Raw genomic sequence first — 21,684 nt, 5'->3', positions numbered from 1 at the left:
TGCCCTTGGGCCAATAACCTAGTACCTACCTATGAACCTTTCTAAGTCAGAAAGTTACTTGTCAACCCCATCTTCTTTCTGATTTCAGAGAGTAATTATGGTGCTCCATGCACTATGACTTTATTAGCAAGCATGAGAATTAATATGTAGATTAATCATATTAAAACTTTAACTTAAGATAACAGGTGGATGATTTCTGCAACAGCATGCAGCTCTTATTTTGTTAAAAAATGACTACATTTTGCCACTGGACTGCATGAGATCAGTTCACATCAGATCTCAAAGTGGTAGGTCCAAGGATGAAGAAGCATCTCTTCCCTACTCTAAGATTTGTCTGGGGCCTTTTAAACTTAAAGACTTCATTTACCCTTGATCTATTTGTGCCAGACTGCTGGACAGAAACTGAGTGCAAGTCCTTCCTACATGGATATTTAGCAGCATAATGCAGGACACAGTGAAGATGACAGTTCTATTACTAACTCTGCAGTACCCTGCTGGTTACTATCATATCATTAAATATATTCAATTAACCAGCACTTGCTATGTCTCCCTATCAAAGGTTTGCAAAATGTGCTCACTGCTTCAGCTATCTGTGACTGCCTGCTTATTTTTAATCTTATCACGTGGTGCCATGCTGAAGACCTTCCTTAAATCCACAGAGGATATAACTATTGTTTTCCTGTTACATTAATTGTGACTCAGTTATGGAAATCAGTCTGATTCATGCATGATTATCACCATCAGGAAAACATACATGTGTTTGCAGCTGACAGCAATTATTTTACAGAACGTGTCTTTGCTTTGATATTAATTAATTTTCCAAAAAACAAAATAACAGTATCCATTTGAAATAGAGGTTGTATAAATTACTATTAAATTCTTAAGTACATTTGTTTCCAAATTGCTCCGAAAAATTCCCACAAGGGGAAGAATCAACCACTTAAACAATTTCAAGTGGCAGTATAGGAGAATAGTTTAATGCAAAGGGTTATAAAGCTGGAGAGATCGGGTAGGAGAGTGGTTTAATGCACATGGTTATAACGCTGAAGAAGTGTGGTTTAATGCACAAGTGTTATAAAGCTGGAGAAATCAGGCTGGATGCTACAGTCACACATGCATAATTTGTGGCTGAACAAACCATTTGGCTTCTAAGTGTTCTTCTGTAATTACCAGAAGTAAGACCAGACTTGATCCCGCTTTCCTGCTGTCCCTTTATGCCCACACCTGCATCTCTCCATCTGGTCTGATGGCCTTGTGAAGGTTTAGAAATGCAAATGTTTTAGGACTGCTTTCCTAACTGAAAGGAAAAACTGTTCTTGGTGAAACCAGGTGCCTAACTGTCCAGAGACTCCATGCTGGTCCTATAGCAGTGACTACAGCACAGAATGTCTTGGGTTCAACAAACTTCAACCCATAGCTCTCAGATTATTTGCTCAACAATCAGGGATAAAGACAAAAACTATACAGGGGAAGGGTTAAAGGCTCAAAATCAGGGTCAATGTTACCTGAATTCATTTAAAAGGTTAGTAGAACAACAGGTTTCACATCAATATCCATTTTTTTAACAATGAGTATGAAAGTCTGTCTGGCAATACTGACTGAAAGTAATCCTCAGACAGTTGAGCAGAAAATCAAAAGTTTTATGAGACAGGGCAAAAATAAGGGACATTCAGTAAAAATCAGGGCTAGCTGAGAGGCATGTCCACTTCACCTGCCAATCCCATTATAAAAACTGAGTAGTACAGCTTGTTTAACATGGCGTTGTTTTTCTCAGATCTTAATTTTGGTTTGCAAAATTACTATGGGCTAGTTTTGTTAATTTAAACTCACATCCTTCAAACAAACTTTAGAATATAGAGTGACATCTTACTTGCCTGGTTTCTAATACTGCTGTGAGTATGGTCCTTCTTCAGTTGGAGGGCTATAAACGCCACTTTCTGCATTTCTGCCTGTGAAAAAAGGGAGTAAAATACAGGACTGTTAAAAGATTAAACAGTGTGATAAGGGATACAACTAAGAAATAACCACAGGTAAGTTAAATGTAGACAGTAAAAATAAAAATGCAATTTCTCATTTTAACATCTACCCAGATTTGTTTTTTCAAGGAATGAGAAACTATACTAGTGTCTGATTAAATTTATACACTGCATTGTATACATCTGCAGTAATAAACACTGGGTCGCATTTGGTAGCCATTTCCTATTCAGAGACAGTTCTGCCATGGTGCTTTAGCACAAAGACATGCAGTACCATGGTAAGCTGTCTCTGTGGCCATGCTAAACACTAATGAGGCATTCTGTGGGAGAGGTATATGCAAATTAAATACGTGATCGCCTCTGGAACTGCTTACTGTAAGGCATTTGCACAGCTGAGTGAATCTGAATTGCTTGGTTAAGTGAAGTAACACAGATGGTCATGACCATGGCCAAAAACTGTGGGGTGTGTGTTTGTTGTGTGTGTGTATATGCGTGTGTGCCAGTCTGCCTGGGAGGGTACAGTAGAAAATTTAATATATATATATATATATATATATATATATATATATATATATATGCTGGGCCGCCCACACCCCCCAACTATATATATTAACTCCAGGGTATATGCTGGGCCGCCCACACCCCCCAACTATATATATTAACTCCAGGGTCGCACAACATTGGGGAGAGGGGGCAATTCCCTGGTTTTTGCCTTGAATACTGGTTGTCGACCAAATGAGCTGTTGATCAAATGGTCTGTCGATCTCATGAAGTAGTCCCATATACATATATATATATATATATATATACATATATATATATATATATATATATATATATATATATATATATATATATATATATACATATATATACATACATACATACAATAGATATAAAAAATGAGACCACAATAAATAATTTCCAAATTTTTTCCCACCTTTCATGTTACCTATAACCTGTACAATTCAATTGAAAAACAAACAAATCTGTTAGGGGGAAAAAATATAAAAAATAAAAAACGTACAATAAGCTGAATGCATAAGTGTGCACACCCTTAAACTAATACTTTGTTGAAGCACATTTTGATTTAATTACAGCATTCAGTCTTCTTGGGTAGGAGTCTATCAGCATGGCACATCTTGACATGGCAATATTTTATTTTATTTATTTTACATTTGTTGACCGGGCTAGTCTAACTGGATATATTTTCAATAGAGGCCCGGGGAGAAAAGCTCCAGGAAATAACATACAATTCAACAAAAATAGCATAGAGACAGTCTTATGCAGCAATAATTATAACATAAAAAAAGTTTTAAACAGCAGTACTTATAACAGAAAGTGTAAGCTAAAGAAATTGGTAAAGAAAATTATAAAATATAGAATAATAAACTTCTTTTTTTTTAATAAGGTACTCTTATTAGGAACAAATCTTAGTAGGTCATAGTTTACTAGTATACATGTATAATTTATATGAGAGAAAATGATATAGAATTATTTTAAGAAGTTTTGTAATTGGAGAAGGTAGAAGATCAGAGACAAGAAAATGTTAGTCAGGGTTACAACAGAAGCATAACCAGTGGTTATTGAAGTAGTGTTTTAGATTTCTTTTAAAAAGTGGGAGAGAGGTCTGAGATGTAAGGTCAGGTGGTAATTGATTCCATACTTTTCCAACAGAGTTAGAGAACAAGGAATCACCTGCTAAGTTTTTAGATTTAGTAATATTCATAAGCATTTTGTTTGAGGATCGTAATTTTTTGAGATTACTATATGGTGTAATAAAGCTAGAGAGTATGGGAGTATTGTTGGGCTGATTAAGGGCCTTGTGAGTTATTGAAAGTTGATGAAATTGTATCAGATTTGGAAGTTCTAGCCAGCCTAGTTGTTTTAGATTTAGACAGTGATGAGTTCTATAAGGGGAGCTAGTAGCAAATCTGGCAATGTTATTATACAATATAGCTAGTTTGTTAAGGTTCTTTTTGGAGAGGTTAGTGTAGATGGGAGATGCATAAAGAAGGGTTGAGAGTAAATGAGCTCTAGCTATAGTGGACTTAGCTAATGGTGTTAGATATGGTTTTATTCTATAGAGGGATCCTAATTTTCTGTTGACTAGTTTTACTGTGGTATTTATGTGTGGATCAAAGTTGAGGTTATTGTCTATTGTGATTCCTAAGAGTTTAGTGGTCAGATCAGAGGAAATAAGGGTGCCATTATTAGATGTGAGAGTGAAGTGTAAAGGGGTAGTCTTTTGGGTAGGTGTGAAGAGTAAAAGTTTAGTTTTTTTGGCGTTTAGTTAGAGGCAGCGGTTGGAGAACCAGTTTTTTACTATATTGAAAGGTTTTTGTGTATGGGACTGAAGTTCATCCTGAGAGGGGACTGAGCAGACAACAGTAGAATCATCTGCATATTGAATACATGTGGAGAGTGGAATGGCTGAGGGGAGGTCATTGATGTAAATGGAAAACAAGGGAGGGCCTAATATGGAGCCTTGTGGGACACCTAATGAGATAGGCAGATGATTGGATAGTGTGTTTTGCCAGAGTACAGCCTGCTGTCTGTTTTCTAGGTAGGATGTGAACCAGTTCATGGATAGTGGATTTAGTGAGTGGGACTTTAGGATGTGTAGAAGGATTTGGTGATTAACCATGTCAAAAGCTTTTGATAAGTCAACAAAGACTGCAAAGGAGAGGATATTTTTATTGCGGTTTTCGCTGATACAGTTTGTGAAGGAAAGCAAGGCAGTAGAGGTGCTGTGAAAAGGTCTAAATCCGTGTTGACAGTTTACCAGTAAGTTGTGATGGAGAAGATGGTTCATTAACTGTTTGTGGACACATTTTCCATTATTTTTGCAATTGGGGAGAGCAGTGCTATGGAACGAAAGTTGGACATTTCGTTGGAGCTTCCACCTTTGTGTAATGGGATAATGTGAGAAATTTTCCAGATGAATGGGATTATACCTTCATTTATGGTTCTATTTATCAGTATGGAGATGGGGTTTGCCCACTCTTAATTGCAAAAGCACTCTAAATTTGTCAGACTGCGAGAGCATCTCTTGTGCACAGTCCTCTTCAGGTCACCCCACAGAGTTTCCATTGGATTTAGGTCTGGGCTCTGGCTGGGCCATTCCAAAACTTTAATTTTCTTCTGGTGAAGCCATTCTTTTATTGATTTGGATGTATGCTTGGGGTCACTGTTGTGTTGAAAGGTGAAATTCCTCTTCATCTTCAGCTTTCTAGCAGACACCTGAAGGTTTTGTGCCAAATATGACTGGTATTTGGAACTGTTCATAATTCTCACCACCTTGCCTAAAGCCCCAGTTCCAGCTGAAGAAAAGCAACCCCAGAGCATGATACTGCCACCACCATGCTTCACTGTGGAGATGGTGTTCTTTTCGTGATGCAAAGTGTTGATTTTGTGCCAAAAGTACCTTTTGGAATTGTGGCCAAAAAGTTCAACCTTGGTCTCATCAGACCATAATACTTTTTCCCACATGCTTTTGGGAGATTTGATGTATTGTTTTGCAAATTTTAGCCGGGCCTGGATGTTTTTCTGTGTAAGAAAAGGCTTCTGTCTTGCACCCCTACCTCATAGCCCAGATATATGGAGAATACGGGAGATTGTTGTCACATGTAGCGCACAACCAGCACTTGCCAGAAATTCCTGCAGCTCCTTCAGTTTGCTGTAGGTCTCTTGGCAGCCTCCCTGACCAGTTTTCATTGCGTCTTTTCATCAATTTTGGAGGGACATCCAGTTCTTTGCAATGCCACTGTTGTCCCATATTTTCGCCACTTTTTGATGACTGTCTTCATTGTGTTCCATGGTATATTCAATGCTGTGGAAATTTTTTGTACCCTTCTCCTGACTGATACGTTTCAACAATGAGAACCCTTTGATGCTTTGTAAGCTCTCTGCGAACCATGGCGTTTGCTGTAGCAGGCAACTGAGTAAATGTCAGGAAAATCCTACTAGGACAGCTGAACTTTATTTGGGGTTAATCAAAAAAAGTCTCTTTAATTGATGGCAGGTGTGTACACAAGAAGACTGAATGTTGTAATTAAATCAAAAGGTGCTTCAACAAAGTATTAGTTTAAGGATGTGCACACTTATACAACCAGCTTATTGTACGTTTTTTATTTTTTATATTTTTCCCCTAACAGATTTGTTTGTTTTTCAATTGAATTGTACAGGTTATAGGTCACATGAAAGGTAGGAACATTTTTGAAATGATTTATTGTGGTCTCATTTTTTTATATCACAAAAAACTGGCATTTTAATAGGGGTGTGAAAACCTTTTATATCCAGTGTGTGTGTGTGTGTGTGTGTGTGTGTGTGTGTGTGTGTGTGTGTGTAGACTGAGTGGGCTGTCGTATCTCCACACTCCTTTACACAAAGGAGCAAATCCTAAAACAAATCCAAAAAACACAGCACTAGACACCAGGGATATTTCTTAAGATCATACCTTCAAGGCACTTAAATACATGGGCTGGTGGAACACTCAACACCAGAGATAAATCTTAACATTGTATCTTAAAGGCACTTTGAAAAATCAGAAAGATGACATGGGTCGGGGGAGCACTAGACTCCAGGTATAAATCTGTACAGCATTCCTTAAATGGACTAAAAAAGATTCAAACCCTGTACCCTTGCATCAGACACACAGGATATTAATCTTCTGAAAACTACTACACACCAGGTATACATGAAAATATTACTTAAGTCCATTTAAAAAATACTTAAAGAAAATGGGGGTGGGGTTTGAAACTCTGAACTTTGATACAGAAAGAAGTAACATTAAACTGCTACACAAATTAATCAGATTTGTTGCCTGCAACAGTTTGTGAGTTATAAGGGACAGGGCACTGCTAAGCGATAATATTTTACGATAGTAAACAGAGGTACTGTACATTATTTGCAATGTATAATCCGTAAGTACAGACTAATTGTAAAAGACACAACAGCAGGGTACACATTATTCAAGGTTAGGTTCATGGATGATTACTAGACTAATGGAACAAAGAGCCTTTACAGCCTAGCCAATAATATGCAGGATACGACATATTATATCATAATTCCCAGATACGGGATGAGGTAGTATCAGGGTAGTGTGTCTCTGGGCATTGGAGCCCTGACTCATTTTACAGACTGCCCCTGTCCATAAGGGACATGGCCAGTACCCCAGGAGTTAATTTACAGTTCTCCATTCATTTATCCAAATTCTTTCTGAAAAGAGTGAGGGACGGGCTTTGTTTTAAGAAAATGGGAAGTTTATTCCCTAGATGAGGTAGCCTTTGGGATAAAAATCTGTCTTTCCAGCAAGTTCTGTTAGAGTTACAAATAAGGTTCAGGTCCATGGAACACATAACCCTTGTATAATTTATCTTGCGAATATGTAATATTTTCATCAGGGCTGGATCACAGAATGCCTTGCAGGTCAAGCGTATGTCCCCTCTCAATAAACTACATGGGACACAGTAATCGTATGGTCTTTAGATGGTCTGCATAAGACATGTATCTTACGGTTTGTATTTTTTAGTGAAAAACCTCTGGGACCACTCCAACTGGTGCAAGTGCCAGGTTAGCTACATGCAGAAGGGAGCACTGTACTCGATTATGGTCCTGATAACTTCCAAGTACAATGGCACTATGACTTTCTTTGATCTTGATGCCATGCTTTTACTTATAAGTTCAGGCACACAGAAAGATTTCCTCACTAGTTTAGCTATCTGGTGGTCAAAGTTTAGGTTACTATCTATCTGTGTTCCTAGGTCCCTCACCACTGGATCTACTTTGAGAGGTGTGCTACCGATATTATAATTTACGGGGATCTCTGACTTACTGAAGGGTATGACTAAACATTGTTTAGCATTTAGGTCTAGGATATTTGTACCTCTAGTTGGGGAGCTAACTAGTTGTTCCACAGTGTTTGTGTTGGCAAAGTCCAAAAACATCTGAGGGATTGAATTATGGGTCATATAAGTCTGCCAGTTTATGCAAGGGTAGCTGAAGTCACCCATAAGTATGGTGTTAGGCTGAATGTTAAAAGATTCCAGTAGGTTTACATAGGAAGTGTGGTTTTCCAGACTCACGTTAGGGGATCTGTAGCTGGCAAGGATATGACGGGGGTTGCACCTATGGTTAAGTTGGGCATGGAGTAGCTCAAGAAAGTCATGTTGTTGGACCAGTCTGGCAGTGTACGTGTAATTTATGAACAATGAGACACCTCCTCACTTCGTTTTATCCTGAGCTGAGGGGGTCAAAATATACGAAAGGCATTGTTGCCTTTAATAACCAAGGTGCTCTCCATGGTTCTGAACAATGTTTCAATGACTGCACATATGTCTGCATTCACCAGGGTGAGGAGTACTTCCAGGGAGTACAGTTTTTTATTTAAACTCCTAACACTGAGCAGCAGTACCTTTAGGTAGTTGTGAGTGATTTTTGTTATGCTGAAAGGTTTAACAACTTAGTAAGGCCTAAAAAACGCACAACGGAGATAGATAAAGTTTTTGCCAGTACCTGTAAACCAAGTGGTGACAAGTGCAAACCATCTCTGGGAAAGCACCATGGTTTGTTGATCATGTCTCCCTAGGCTGACAGATATGGGATCCCCTTGTTGTAACACCAGAAACTTAGCCACTTGTTGAAGTCAATCATTTTTTGCTGGTACTGTGGCATCGTCACTGGCGAAGGCAGGATGCTACTCAAGGCTACATACCATACTGGGACACATATTCAAAGAGTTCCGTCATGTCTCTCCTCATACAGTCCAGTGCAGTATATCTTAGGTCGCTTATGCTCAGATGGACTATGACCGTGTCATACTGGTACTTGTGGTTTATAGACCTAAGTGCATGTGTGATCAGGCAGATCCTGGCTTCAGACAGACAGCTCACTGTGATCGTTTCCTTGTTTAGACTGGTAAGGGGGACATCAGAATGTCTTACAATGGAATACCCAATAAACAGAATGCTTGGCTGTGTGGTGTGTTGCCTTACGGGCTTGGAAGCAGGGCTACTACGATTTTTAGAGTTATGTGAGGTGATGTCTTTTTTGAATGTGCGCAGGGCCACTGAGAGATATTTTAGGAGCTCTTGGAGGTTTGGGTAGATTACAAGTTACCTCTGCATATGTAGGTCTATGTGGTTGTCCCTTAGTGTTGGTAGTGAGTATTTTGGGTGGAATACTAACAACCTGATTTGCATTTTTCATGTGTGTGTGTGACAGCTTTGCCTCCAATGACATTGTGTATCCACATCTCTCACACACTGTCTTTGTCTGTTTGAAAATTAAATGGTTGTTAGTGAACTTTAAGCTGTTACTGCACTGTCTTAGGATGCCAATATCCACCAGGCCAGAAACAGAGATAACATGGAAGCACCTATCCATTATACCAGATCCTTAGTGGATGAGAAGGAGTAGGAAAGAGTCGCTTAAAGGTCAAAGTGAGTGTTTAGTAGTTTACTATTAGATGACCTGCAGTTGTGCTGCCTTCTGCACAGACTTGGCAGCTTTTTGAGCAGCTATTATGGACAGCGCTTCCTATACAGGATTTTAAATGGGAGAGTTTTGCTTATATACAAGGCATGGAGAACAGCGTCTGCATGATGTGGAAATGCAAAGCTTTTATACCAGCAGGATGAAAGGCTTTTACACAGTTAAGCCCTGAGGCCAATCAGATAAACACACAATAAGCCTTCCATCAGCAGTTCCCAACCCAGATGGTTTGAATCAGCCCTCTCCTCCCACAAGAGGACAGAAAAAAACTCTTAAAGTAAAATGAACAGGTTTTTAGCTCAAGTGCAGTAACATCTGCGTTACAACAAACGGCAGAATTCCTGCAATATCAGGAATCATTGGTAATAAGTTCACAAACCCTGTAAAAATAAATAAGTGCACAAAGGTATGAGAACTTCTACAAACACAGAAAAACTTTGCAAAACTGTGAAATATTTTGGCAAAATTCAGGAGAATTTTGGCAAAATCAGAACAGCTTTTGTAGTATCAGACGAGGTTAGAAAAATATCAGAATACTGTTAAAACAGCCTAAGAGCAGTACAGTAACAAACATATGGTGTTTCTTTAAGAACTGCAGGCTGTAAAATAGTGATAAATTCAACAAAATCAATAAACGCAGCAAATGTAAAAAATACTTATATTAGGTTTGTAGGTCTAGATGTTTTTAGAAGCAATCAAAGTCTTGTAGTTACAAATGTCCAACTCAGGCACAGGGATGCTCTGAATAAATGAGGGATGAACAAAACTCTAAGAGAGTCACATTTATACTTTGAGAAACAAACAAGATGCTGCAGGCCATACAGTCATTCCTAACTCTTGAAAATACAGATATCTACAAAGTTACTGAAACATGACTTCAGAACAGTGATAGCACCACTAAAGTGCAGGGCCTTCAGTGCCTTCCACTCTTTTAAATGCAAAAAAAAATTGCACTGTTATCGGTGAAGGAATGCTTTTATTCCTTAGAAACCTTCTCACCTCCTGACTGAAGCCAGAGCAATGACCTTGAACAACTCTATATCCTTTTTATGGTAAATAGAAATCTGTACCTCAACACAGCTAACTACCGTACTTCTCCCATGTCACCTGCAGCCCATAAGGCATACCCCAAACAAATGAACATTCCTTCCTACTGAGACTAACACTTTATCTTGTCGAACTTCAACTATCCATCCATTAACTGAGAAATCTACACTACTTGAAATGATTACATACAAAGGTACTTGGACTATATTAATGTTAGCTAACTAGACCAAACTGGCTCAAGTCCCAACTAGGCATTCAAAAATAGTGGACCTCATCCTGACTAATACTGCCACCCTATGCTCAACACCTACAGTTATTACATCACTGGTCAATCTGGCTAACTCTCATCTATTATGAAGGTAAAACCTGACTTACCACAAAATCCTTCTTTATAGACCAGTCTGAGGCAAGCTAATAATGACCTGATGAAATTTTAAGTGCTTTCCTCACCTTGATGGCCCCATCTTGCACATTGCTACATATGTGGACAATTTCTATGCCCACCTCAAAGCATGCATTGAGGCATCTGTCTCCATAATGCATAAACACAATGCCAAACTCAGGAATTAACCCCTACTGTGGAACCTTATAAACAAACTAAACAATAAGAGAAAGAAATTCATAGTCCATGAAAGCAGCTTAATACCTCATCATCTACAAATGACTTCAAAAACTATGAACAAAACTCAGAAATAAAATCAAATCCTCCAAAAGTAAGTACAAGCTGAGAACTGATGCCCTCAAACAAAACTTACTCTTCCCCGGAGGACAAAGCCAACATAGTGGACAAATTTGGCTCTCACTTTATTCCCCGTTCTCTGCCTAACTTTCCCAGATTTATTAGCACACCAACAGTGCCCCTTCTGATCACATTCAAGCAAGTCCTGAATGCTGTCTTCAAGGCCAACCATGGGTCCTGATAATGTGCAATACTGACGTCTTGTCAGCACCAGACACTGTCTGGTAGAGTTACTAATAAACCCATTCAACCTCAATCTTCTCCACTAGGTCTGTGACACAGGAATGGAGAACTGCAGTAGTCATCCCACTGCACCGGGGGGGGGGGGGGGTCAATTACTGATCCAGGAAACTACAGTCTTATAAGCATCACTAGCCTTATCTGCAAAGCAATGGAATACATCACTATGGATCATAACATCACAGGCAGTTTTCAGGTTCTGGACCCTAACCAGTTTAGGTCTGTTAAAGGCAGATCCTGCCTTCTGAACCAGGTGGGCTTCTTTGAACAAGTCACCAAGGCATTAGACATAGGACAATAGGCTCACATTGCCTATCTGGACCTGGCCAAGTCCTCTGATACCATCCCTCATTCTGGCAATATTGACAAGCTAATCAAACTAAATGTAAACCCTAATGTTACCCACTGGAAAACAAACTAACTGACATAACCCAATCTATTAGTGTGGGAGGCTCTCTCTCTCTCTCTCTCTCTTTTTTCAACATCACTAGATACCAGTAGTATCTCCCAGGGATCAGTCCAAGGACCACTTCTCTTTTGTATTTACTTCTCTGATGTCAAGTCTAACAGAAAGGGCCTGTGGCTGACCAAGTCTGCAAATAACTGCAAGCTTGGAACTATCATTAACTCCCCATATGCAATCCAAATTCTTCAGGTGGGATTAACACATAACCATAAGTGGTACTGGCCTTAAACTAAAGGCCAGGAAATGCAGCATTGTGTTTTTGGCAAAACTAGGCATCCATATACCTACTACATAGATGACACCCCTTTGAAAGCTGACTCAGTCATTAAGGATATGGGCATTTTTGCTGACATTGAGCTAGCCTTTGATCACCATGTAGCCATTGTTCTTAGGAAATCCTTTTACTTTGCCAGACTAATCACCAGGGGTAATTTTTCGTCTGCTCTTCACTTTTTCCCTTAGAACTGTTCAAACTCTCAAAGTAATCACTCTATTCTCTTTCTAAAGCTCTGCACTTGCTCAGCTCTTATAAGGAAACACTAACTAAAGCACTACACCCTCCTTGACTTCTCATAAGTATTAGACTCCCGATTGGTCCTTCCTGATCAAGTGAAAAATCAGTTCCCCTCCCTAATCTGATCAGTAAAAAAACAGTTCCCTATACTAATCTGGTATGCCCAAGGGTCAGTTTCAAGGTTACTCTCCAGTCCAGCTGGTGAATCTGGGAATTTTGAGGCAATGTTACAATTGCCTTATGTACACAGACAACCCTCTCCAACTTCCAACAAACTCTAATACATGTGAGAGATGCAGTTACACAGCCAAACCGGAGGCAGAGCTCTCTCAACCCAAGACTGGCACAGTCAGTCAGGAGGAAAAGGTAACCACCCACACCACAAATCCAGTCTCACACAGACCTATTGCATCTGCATACCCAACACAAACACACAAAAACATACTCTGAGGCTCTAAATAAAAATCTACCTAAACAGCAAAGACCTCCTAAGCAGATATCCAAGCAAAAGCCACCCCTCAACAATACCCACAAATCACATATCTCACAAAATCAGTGTGCCTCACAGTCACAGCCCTTAAGGCCAAACAACACACCAAATACACTTGTTATAGGGGACTCTATTGTCCGGCACACTGACGTCTCGCTCACCAGACTGAACAAGGAGAAGGTCACTGTAAGCTGCCTGTCGGGTGCCAGGATCCTCCACATAACGCAAGCACTCAGGTCACTCCAAAGCAAGTACAAGTATGACTTTGTCCATGCTGGTGTGAATGACCTGAGAGGTACCTCCCTGGACTACATGAAAACAGACATAGAGGAGCTCTCTGACCATGTAGCTCAGTCTGGTATGATCCTGACCTTGAGTAGCATCTTGCCCTCACCAAGAATGATGCCACAGTATAAAGACAAAATTATCAGTTTCAACAATTGGCTAAAGTATTGGTGTCATTCAAAGTGGATCCAATGTCTGTCAGCCTTTTGTTTAAATGGTGAGAGATTAACAGAGTTACTAACTGCTCCATGCCACCTAGGTAAGCTTCTACAAGCTTCAACAAGGACTTTTCGCAAATGGATAGAACGTGTGTGGGGCTGTAGTTTAGTACAATTACTGTTTCTGTGGGCATCAGAAGATTCAAGTACTTTTAATTTCTTTGTCAAGGGTGGGCAGGGACCTTCTTTAACCAGTCTAAAGGAGAATGCGTTTAGAAGACCACCAGACTTTTCTAAGGCTAGAAGCTGCTTGTATGTTTAGACAAAGGGCAGTGATATTCTGTGAAGCTGGCAAAGTTAATGAACCTTATACTTTTGGTAGTTTGTTGGACTGCAGTGCTGCGTGGATAAAGAGGTAAAAACACATAGCCTCTATAAAGGCCTCCAGCTAAACTTCTCAGAAATTTCTTTAGGATCTGCTACTCTTTTCTTGGAGGCTTCTATTGCTTATAACCATAAGAAAGGATTCACCCATAAAGGAGAATATTTGGAAGGCAAGGATGGGGCTAGAGTAAGGGCTAGGATGGAAAGGAGGAAGAGACTTAGTTGAAAGTAAGTTACTATAAGCTTTAAAGTGGGATGGATGAATACGCAAAAAGAAGGACCAACAGTGAGAAGTAAAATAAACGTCATCTGTACATAGGGGTGGTAAACAGTATTAACGAGGTTGGATGAGGTAGAGAATTTATCTATTTTTAGTTACGTTTCTGGTGTTTAAAATTCCAATAGTTAACACGCTACCAAGAAAGAACTATTTGGGTTGTAATTGTTGTGTAATAGGATAGATTCTAGTCTTTGATCAATGAGCTATAAGTTAAGCACCAGAATATCTATTTAACACTGAATAGCTTTCTTAACTGATGATCTTAGTATGTAACTGCCGGATATCAGACTAGGATTTTTTTTTTCCTGTGGTTCTAAGAAATAAATTACAACTGTACTGTCTTGTAAGATGTGAAATTTTAAATCAACATGTTTAATAATTAAAAAAAAAGGGCAGGGAATGCTTTTGTCTGAGTTCACCCCCTACATTTAGCAGTTGAACCCTAGTAGTCCCCAGGTTGGACAACTCCCCAATGCCACCATCACCACCATACCCACATTATAATAGGGCAGCTATAAGGCTCATTTCTTATACTTCACCTTCAATTTGTCCAGTGGGCTGCAGTACAAACACATCCTGTAAATAAAAAATTAAAAATTTCTCATCTATGAGATGAGGCATTAATATACCACTGCATTATATCTTTTCCCCCTTGCCAATACATGTTTAATACAATGAAAAGAAGAAAAAGAATAACGTCATTAATCAACATCATTTACCACAAGTCACTTCCCTTCTTGCTTCCTGCCCAACTGCATGAGCCCCAAAAATCAACATTTAACAGTACTGTCCCTGATGTCTCTCATTCTCTTTCCATCTCACCTCCTGAACGATCTGAACCATTTCTATATATTTTATTTTTGCTCCTGAAATAACGGAAAGTATCTTCTGCATTTTTCCAATTTCTCATTTCTTGGACTCTCCTTCTGAAAAGTTGACTCTCTCAAATATCCATCTCAACTGTCCATGTCTAGTCTTAAATTGGCCGTTTTAAAAAGTAAAGGACCAGAACTTCTTCTGGGTTCACAAAAGATATGGTTACCCCCTGGGTAAATATCATCATTGCAGCTGGATATATTGGCTGCTTCTTGTTACATATTCATGAGTTAATCTAAGCTTAAAGATATATGCACATATAAACATACTGAGATGTATAAAATGAATATAAAAAACATATAAAAACTCTCCATGAACACTCAAGATGCTCTAATAAATATGTATATATATGTCAAAAGAAATCTATTTCAAGGGGTAAAAACATATATGTTCCATCATTTATTATAAAATCTACAAACATTCCTCCGTTTGTTTAACATAGGTTTAATGGAGGCTCTCTCATCGAGACCTAAACCCCTATCTGCTCTCAATCTAACTATCCACATACTCTCCTTACTCTCAGTATGGTTCCTGATGTCACCTCCTCGTATACTGGGTTTAATATTCTCAAGAGCTCTAAATAGGAAATAATGTTCAGGACCTGCTTGGGCTACGTGCTTAGCTAAGGCATTGTGAGGTGAAGCCTTCCTAATGTGGTAAAGGTGTTCTCTTATCCTGTCTTTAAAACGACGATTGGCAATTCGGCGCTTTGGAGCGCTTTGATGACGTGGATACGGCGACACCCGACTTGGATGAGCAGCCAATAGGAGATGTTTTAACTGTATAAATGTAGCCTATGTACTTGAAGGTCTTTGTTACATGATCTGATGAAGCTCAAATGAATGAGTGAAAGCGCTTATCTGACCTGCAGTGGAATTAAAGTTGGATTTTAACCTGAGGATTTTGCCTTTCATTTGGATTTTAACCTGAGGATTTTGCCTTTCATTTCTACTTGTGACTCTGCATCAGCCTAGTTGCTCCTTTTGGTTTCATTAATATTATTCAAGTTTTTCTGGAGCACTGGGCGTTTATCCTGTTTGTCAGCAAGTGGTTTGTTCCTGTTACATACAATATAAGACAACAGTAATATGCACGTCATAATAACCATAAATAACGTAAGACAAACACCACAAAACTTTAAAGATACACAGCATAACAGAATTTGTAAAATTGAACTAACTATGTTTTGTAACAGCAAATAGTATTTTTCCTAAGTTTCTTAAAGGAAATGTTGCAAACATAACTATGTACAAAGTCCTCAGTCATTTGACGTCAGAACATTAGCGGTGTAAGAAGTGCATTGCTTGGCATCATCTTCAGGTCTTTCTTGCCTGTAGTTCAAAGTCCATTAGCAGAGAATGACCTGCCCAAGTGGCCCTACTGATGTTCATAGCTCAGGATTAGGAAGTGGGGGAGGGCAGGGAACCGGGGATAATGAAAAAGGACAAGGGACCTTCCTCAACCCTAAGGTTAAGAAAAAGGAATGAAGAGAGGCAAAGGATGCTGGGAAAGGGTACTACAATACTGATCTAACTGAATATCTACAATCATTGTAAGTTAACTACACAACTGTACTATGTTCATTGTACTCAGTGTTGCAGTAAGTAGTTTTGGGAAGATTCCCAAAGTTTCTTTACTGGGGAGGGTGGCAGGAACCTCTGTCCTGGGACAGCAGGCTGTGCAGGATGGTCATAGCAAGTCCTGCCTTAACCCTGAATATGGCCCCAAGATTGCAGTGCTTCGTAGAAATGTGAAATGTGTAGATAGAACCAGGTGGCTGCTTCCAAAATAGTCTAAGTAGGAGGTCTGTTTAAGAAACGGTGGCAATGGCTTTTGCGCTAATGGAGTGAATTCTAACTTTGTCTGGAGGTTGCTTGCCATGTTGTGAATAAAACAACAGTATGCAGTTAGAAATCCATTTAGAAATGTTTTATTTACCTCGTGGGTTTTCCTTATTTTCCCTCTGCAAATGCTACTAAAATCAGGAAAGATCTACCTAGAAAATGTGTTCTGTGGAGACAGACTCTTAGTTGTCTGTGTATGTCCAGAGAATGGGGGATTCCTTTTACCTTCTTTTGAGGGTTTGAGAAGAACACAGGTAGATAGATGGCCTGATTCAAGGAAATCTCTGAAAACACCTATGGCATGAAACAGGGGCTGGTTCTCTGGCTAACTCTGTCTTTATGAAAAATGAGAAATGGTTCCTTGCACATCAGCACTTGTAACTCAGAAATGCACCTTGCTGAAGTTATTGCTAGCATCAAGGCTGTTTTCCGTGAGAGTAGGTTGATAAGGTCTGAAGCAGCAGCTTCAAAACAAGGCAAACTAAGGGTAAGTTTTTCAAGTAAACAGTTCAAATCCCACATGGGAAGTATTTCCTTTCTGGATAGTCCAATATGTGGTACCCCTTCTTGAATTGTTTCATGTGGAGTTGAGCAAAGATTGGAGGGGACAAATGCAGGCATGCAGAAATGGCCAAAGTGTGGACTTTTAAAGCTACACTAGTACAGTAGAAAGAGGGCTATTCTAGTACCTGTTGCAAAGTATCTTGACTGGGTGTAACACCTTCACCTTTGCACCAGACTAAGGAGTTTTTCCAAATTTTGCCACGTATGACTTCCTGGTACTCCGTTTCCTAGCTTCTTTCAGCATAGATAGGACATTGTCGGGAAAAGGACTGTCCAGATGGGACTTGAAGCCACTCATCCAAGCTGTTAATTTGAGGGTTTTCAAGCTGGGATGAATAACAGACCCCTTGTCCTGGGATAGTAGGTGATATTGTTGTGGCTTTCCCTTTGTTGAATGGCAGGAGGAGGGAACTACATTGTTGCCTGGGCCAGTACAGTTCTGTTCGAATCTTGTGTTGACTCTGTGACCCCACCCTTTTGTAATACCCTTGGGGGTGAGGGTATCAGAGGAAAGGCATAAAGAAATGGCACTATCCATTTGAAAAAGAGAAGGTTTCTCCTCTCCACAACCCTTGTTGCCTGTTTTCTGAGGAAGCAAAAAGGTCTATTTCTGGCACAAGCCAGTTGCGTCTAAAATCTAGGTAAACCTCTCTATTTAACATCCATTATCCAGGGTCTAAGAGGGTTCTGCTGAGCAAGTCTGCCATCAGATTGTCCTCCTCTGTGCATGTATGAAGCTATGGGTGTAATCCCCCAAGTGTTATGCCACAATCCAAAGTTCCACAGTCAGTCTGTGTTCATCCAGAGAATGGGGTAGGAATGCTCTCCCCTCATTTGTTTATACATTGTCTGTCAGATTCCTTACAGGTGCTGGAGTTAACTTTTCTTGATGTTATTAAGTGCGGTGTTGCCTGTTGTCTTTTGCCTGCTGCCTGTTCTAGGTGCCCTAAACTATGATTTGACAAAGGTGAGCTCCCCAGGCTTGATCAGAGCTGTCCATTGCCAGGGACTGTATTGTGTCTGAGTACTTGAAGGAAGACCCAGTTATGAGTGTCCTCCCACCACTAGATCTCTTTCTCTTCAGGTACTGCAGGAATATATTTGTCTCTACAGACTGCTTACTAAATGACCAACATTTCTTGAGGAACCACTGGATCTTTCTCGCTTGCAGGTCTGCCAACAAAATCATTAGGCTGCAGGAAGCCATGTAAGCTAGTAGTCTCAGGAATTCCCTTGCAGTAATTGGTTCTTCCTTGTGCAGGTCCTTGAGGTAATGTGAAAGAAAGAAAGAAAAAAAATTTTGACATCCATGAGGAATGCCTTCTGCCAAACAGCGTCTATGACTGCCCCTAAGAAGGTAGTTCTACTGCCGGGAGAGAGCTGAGACTTGTGAACACTAAGTGTAACACCACCTTCTGAAAGTAATCCAAGTAAGGGTAAATGTGGAGCCTTCATAATCTGAAATGGACAATAACTGGTGCCTAACATTTGTAAATACTCTGGGTGCAGTACATAATCTAAATAATAAAACACAAAACTGGTAGTATAATTCTCCCTGCCTGGAAGGGTGATAATCTCCCGTGTTATTGTAGAATAGGAACATGAAGGCAGGTGGCCTTAAGTCCACAGTCACCATCACTGGTCCATGGAAAATAACAAGTAGTAACTTTTGTACAAGTGAGAATTCTGAAACTACTATCCAAGACAGGTCATCAGATACATTCCTTCCTTTCTGGGGACTAAGAAGTGGTGGATGTAGAACCCTGTGTATTCCACTCTGGCAGGCACTTTCTCTATAGATCTTTGAAAAAGTAGGTCCTGTATGACAGGTGGAATGAGCTTTCTTTGGTTTGGAGGCAGATGGGATGTTTAGAAAAAGGTGAGCATAACCTTTTTTATCTGTAGGACCCATTTGTCTTGAGTTATTTCTTCCCAAGTGGCAAAGGAGTAAAGCCTTCCTCCTAGATGGTTGATGGAAGAGAATTTTGATGGGAGTAGTCACAGCTGCTTCGGGAAGGGGTGGCAGGATCCTTGATTTCCATGTGTCTTCAGTGGGTCTCTACCACTTTTGGTGTCAGGTCCTTCTCCTCCCGTGGGTTGCTTACCTTTTTCCTGATTGGAAAGGGTCAGAACTTGCTAGGATACTTTCTGTTGTATCTGGGGTTAGGAGAAAGGTAAAACACCTTGACATATTTCATCTGCTTCCCTTTTTTGTTCATTTTTTCATATATTTTCTCTACAGGCCGGGTGTCAAAAAAGGAACTCCTTATCTAGAGGAGCATCAGGAACTCCATTGTTACCTGGTTTGAAAGGGGCTGACACCTCAGCTAGGCATGTGTAACTGTAACTGACCCCTACATAATGCATCTAATACATCACAGCCACATTTGAATGACTTCATTTGCTTGTTCATATTGAGCTGAACAAGGAGGGGCACAGCTACTACTCTGGGTTGCGATTTCAGATGACTCAGAGGCTTCTGAGCTTCCTAAAAACTATATGTTGCATGTTTTCTAGCTTATTTTTACTATGTAGTGCTTACACTTACCATTTCTTGCACTTTTTGCTGTCTGCTGCCAACATTTTGCCTGTATTTTATTACTATAAACAAACTACACTGTTGTACTGCAATTGTCTGCCTTACTGGACCTGTTAAATCATTTTAGTCACTCTTTTCACTGTTTGTAAAGCTTTTTTAGCCAATTTCACTGTTTGAAAGGTATTAATTGGAAATTTTCTCCATTTATTAAGCACATGTTTGTTCTGATTTTCCTGCCAAGAAGTGTATCTATCATACAACTGATTTGTTTGAAGTTAAAAGCATTCTCTAGAGTCTCCTTGCTCTTTTTTTATTTAAAACTTTTATTTAGTGTCTCACTGCTGTTTTTTCTGCTGTGGTAAACATTTCCATAATGTTGTCTGTCTAAAATAGTGTAGCTAGTAGCTGCAGCATAATCCAAACTCAGGGTTGCTGTTTCTGGGCTTGGATGTTTGTTTGTAGTGGCTGTTTGTTCTGAGCACATTTTCCAAGCCATTTTGGATTAGAAAGGGTCCTTCTGCACTCTAGTGAGAGGATTGTGCTGATTGGCCCCTGGCTGGTACAGATTGGCTGGTCTATGGCTTGGAGTAAGCACCTCATTGGTGCTTTTGAGCTTTTTTTTAAGTTTTTTTAGGCTTTAACCTTCTAGTATTTAACCCCTACCCTTGAATGGGTTTCTGCTTGTTTGCTCATTGTGCAGCACTGCTGACTGATACGCAATTGTGCGCCATAGCTGGACAGATAATTTTGACAATGTTTCCCTAGGATACAGCTGTACCCTAAAAGTGTAGTTCATCTTTAGCACATTTCCCAGCAAAGAGGCAGTACTAGTAAGCTGTGTAAGAACCCCATTGTAATAACAGCTTCAAGAGTTTTTCTGTGGTCCCGCTCTACCTACTAGTGTAGTATTAAGCCTAGCCTCTGAGTTATTAACAACTCTCCCACTAGCTATTCCTACGTGTGACCCCATTACTACCATATTCCTGTTTCTGACCATATAAATTCACCTAGCACTATGAACGGCCAATTTCCCACAGTTTATCCAGTCAGCATGGTCAACATGGGCATCCTGAGGCAGTGTAGCAACTGCCTCATGTACACAGACAACCCTCTACTTCTAGTCCACACAAACTCAACATGTGAGAGATGCAACTATATTAAAAACCCTGAATCAATGCTCTCACACGTCAGTCCGACACTGAGCAACCGGGTTATCAGCAAGCGCACCTCAGCACCTACTCCACCCAAACTCACATCACACATACATACATATGTGGAGGTCCTCACCACAAATTTTCCTAAACACCAGAGATCTCCCAAACACAAACACAAGCACGCTACACACAATACTTCCTCTGCAGAACACAATACACACAACAGCTCATGTACCAGTGTCTCTCCTGTCAAGCCCATAAAGCTAAACACTAAACCTAACATATTAGTCATAGGAGAATCCATCGTGAGACACACAGATGTCCCTCTCACCAGGCTGGATAAGGTCCCGGTCAGCTACCTGTCAGGTGTCAGGATCCACCATATCATAGATGCACTCAAGTCTCTCAACAATAGGTACCATTATGACTCTGTCATAGTCCATGTTGGTATGAAAGACTTGAGATGTACTTCTCTTGACGACACGAAGAGAGACCTGACTGAGCTCTCGGACTGTCTCTCTCAGGCAGGTATGTCTTTGGCCTTAAGCAGCATTTTACCTTCACCTAGAATGATGCCTCAATACAAACAAAAAAATGACTGACTTCAATAATTGGCTTAGTTTTTGGTGTCATT

At 39.9% G+C, this 21,684-nt stretch overlaps 1 protein-coding gene across 1 annotated transcript in view; it reads right to left on the bottom strand.

Annotated features, from left to right (window-relative positions):
* The window catches only part of LRSAM1 (leucine rich repeat and sterile alpha motif containing 1), a gene marked incomplete in the record, with an annotated part of 1,381,442 nt that overhangs the window by 399,259 nt on the left and 960,499 nt on the right, over positions 1 to 21,684 (bottom strand). Inside the window, 1 exon segment of the mRNA XM_044058294.1 lies at positions 1,875 to 1,949. Coding sequence (XP_043914229.1) covers positions 1,875 to 1,949 — 75 coding nt within the window.

Source organism: Protopterus annectens, chromosome 16.part0, assembly GCF_019279795.1.
Source record: "Protopterus annectens isolate FY-2018-M chromosome 16.part0, PAN1.0, whole genome shotgun sequence".
NCBI classification, from domain to species: domain Eukaryota; kingdom Metazoa; phylum Chordata; order Ceratodontiformes; family Protopteridae; genus Protopterus; species Protopterus annectens.
This window is presented reverse-complemented; position numbering and strand designations above follow the sequence as displayed.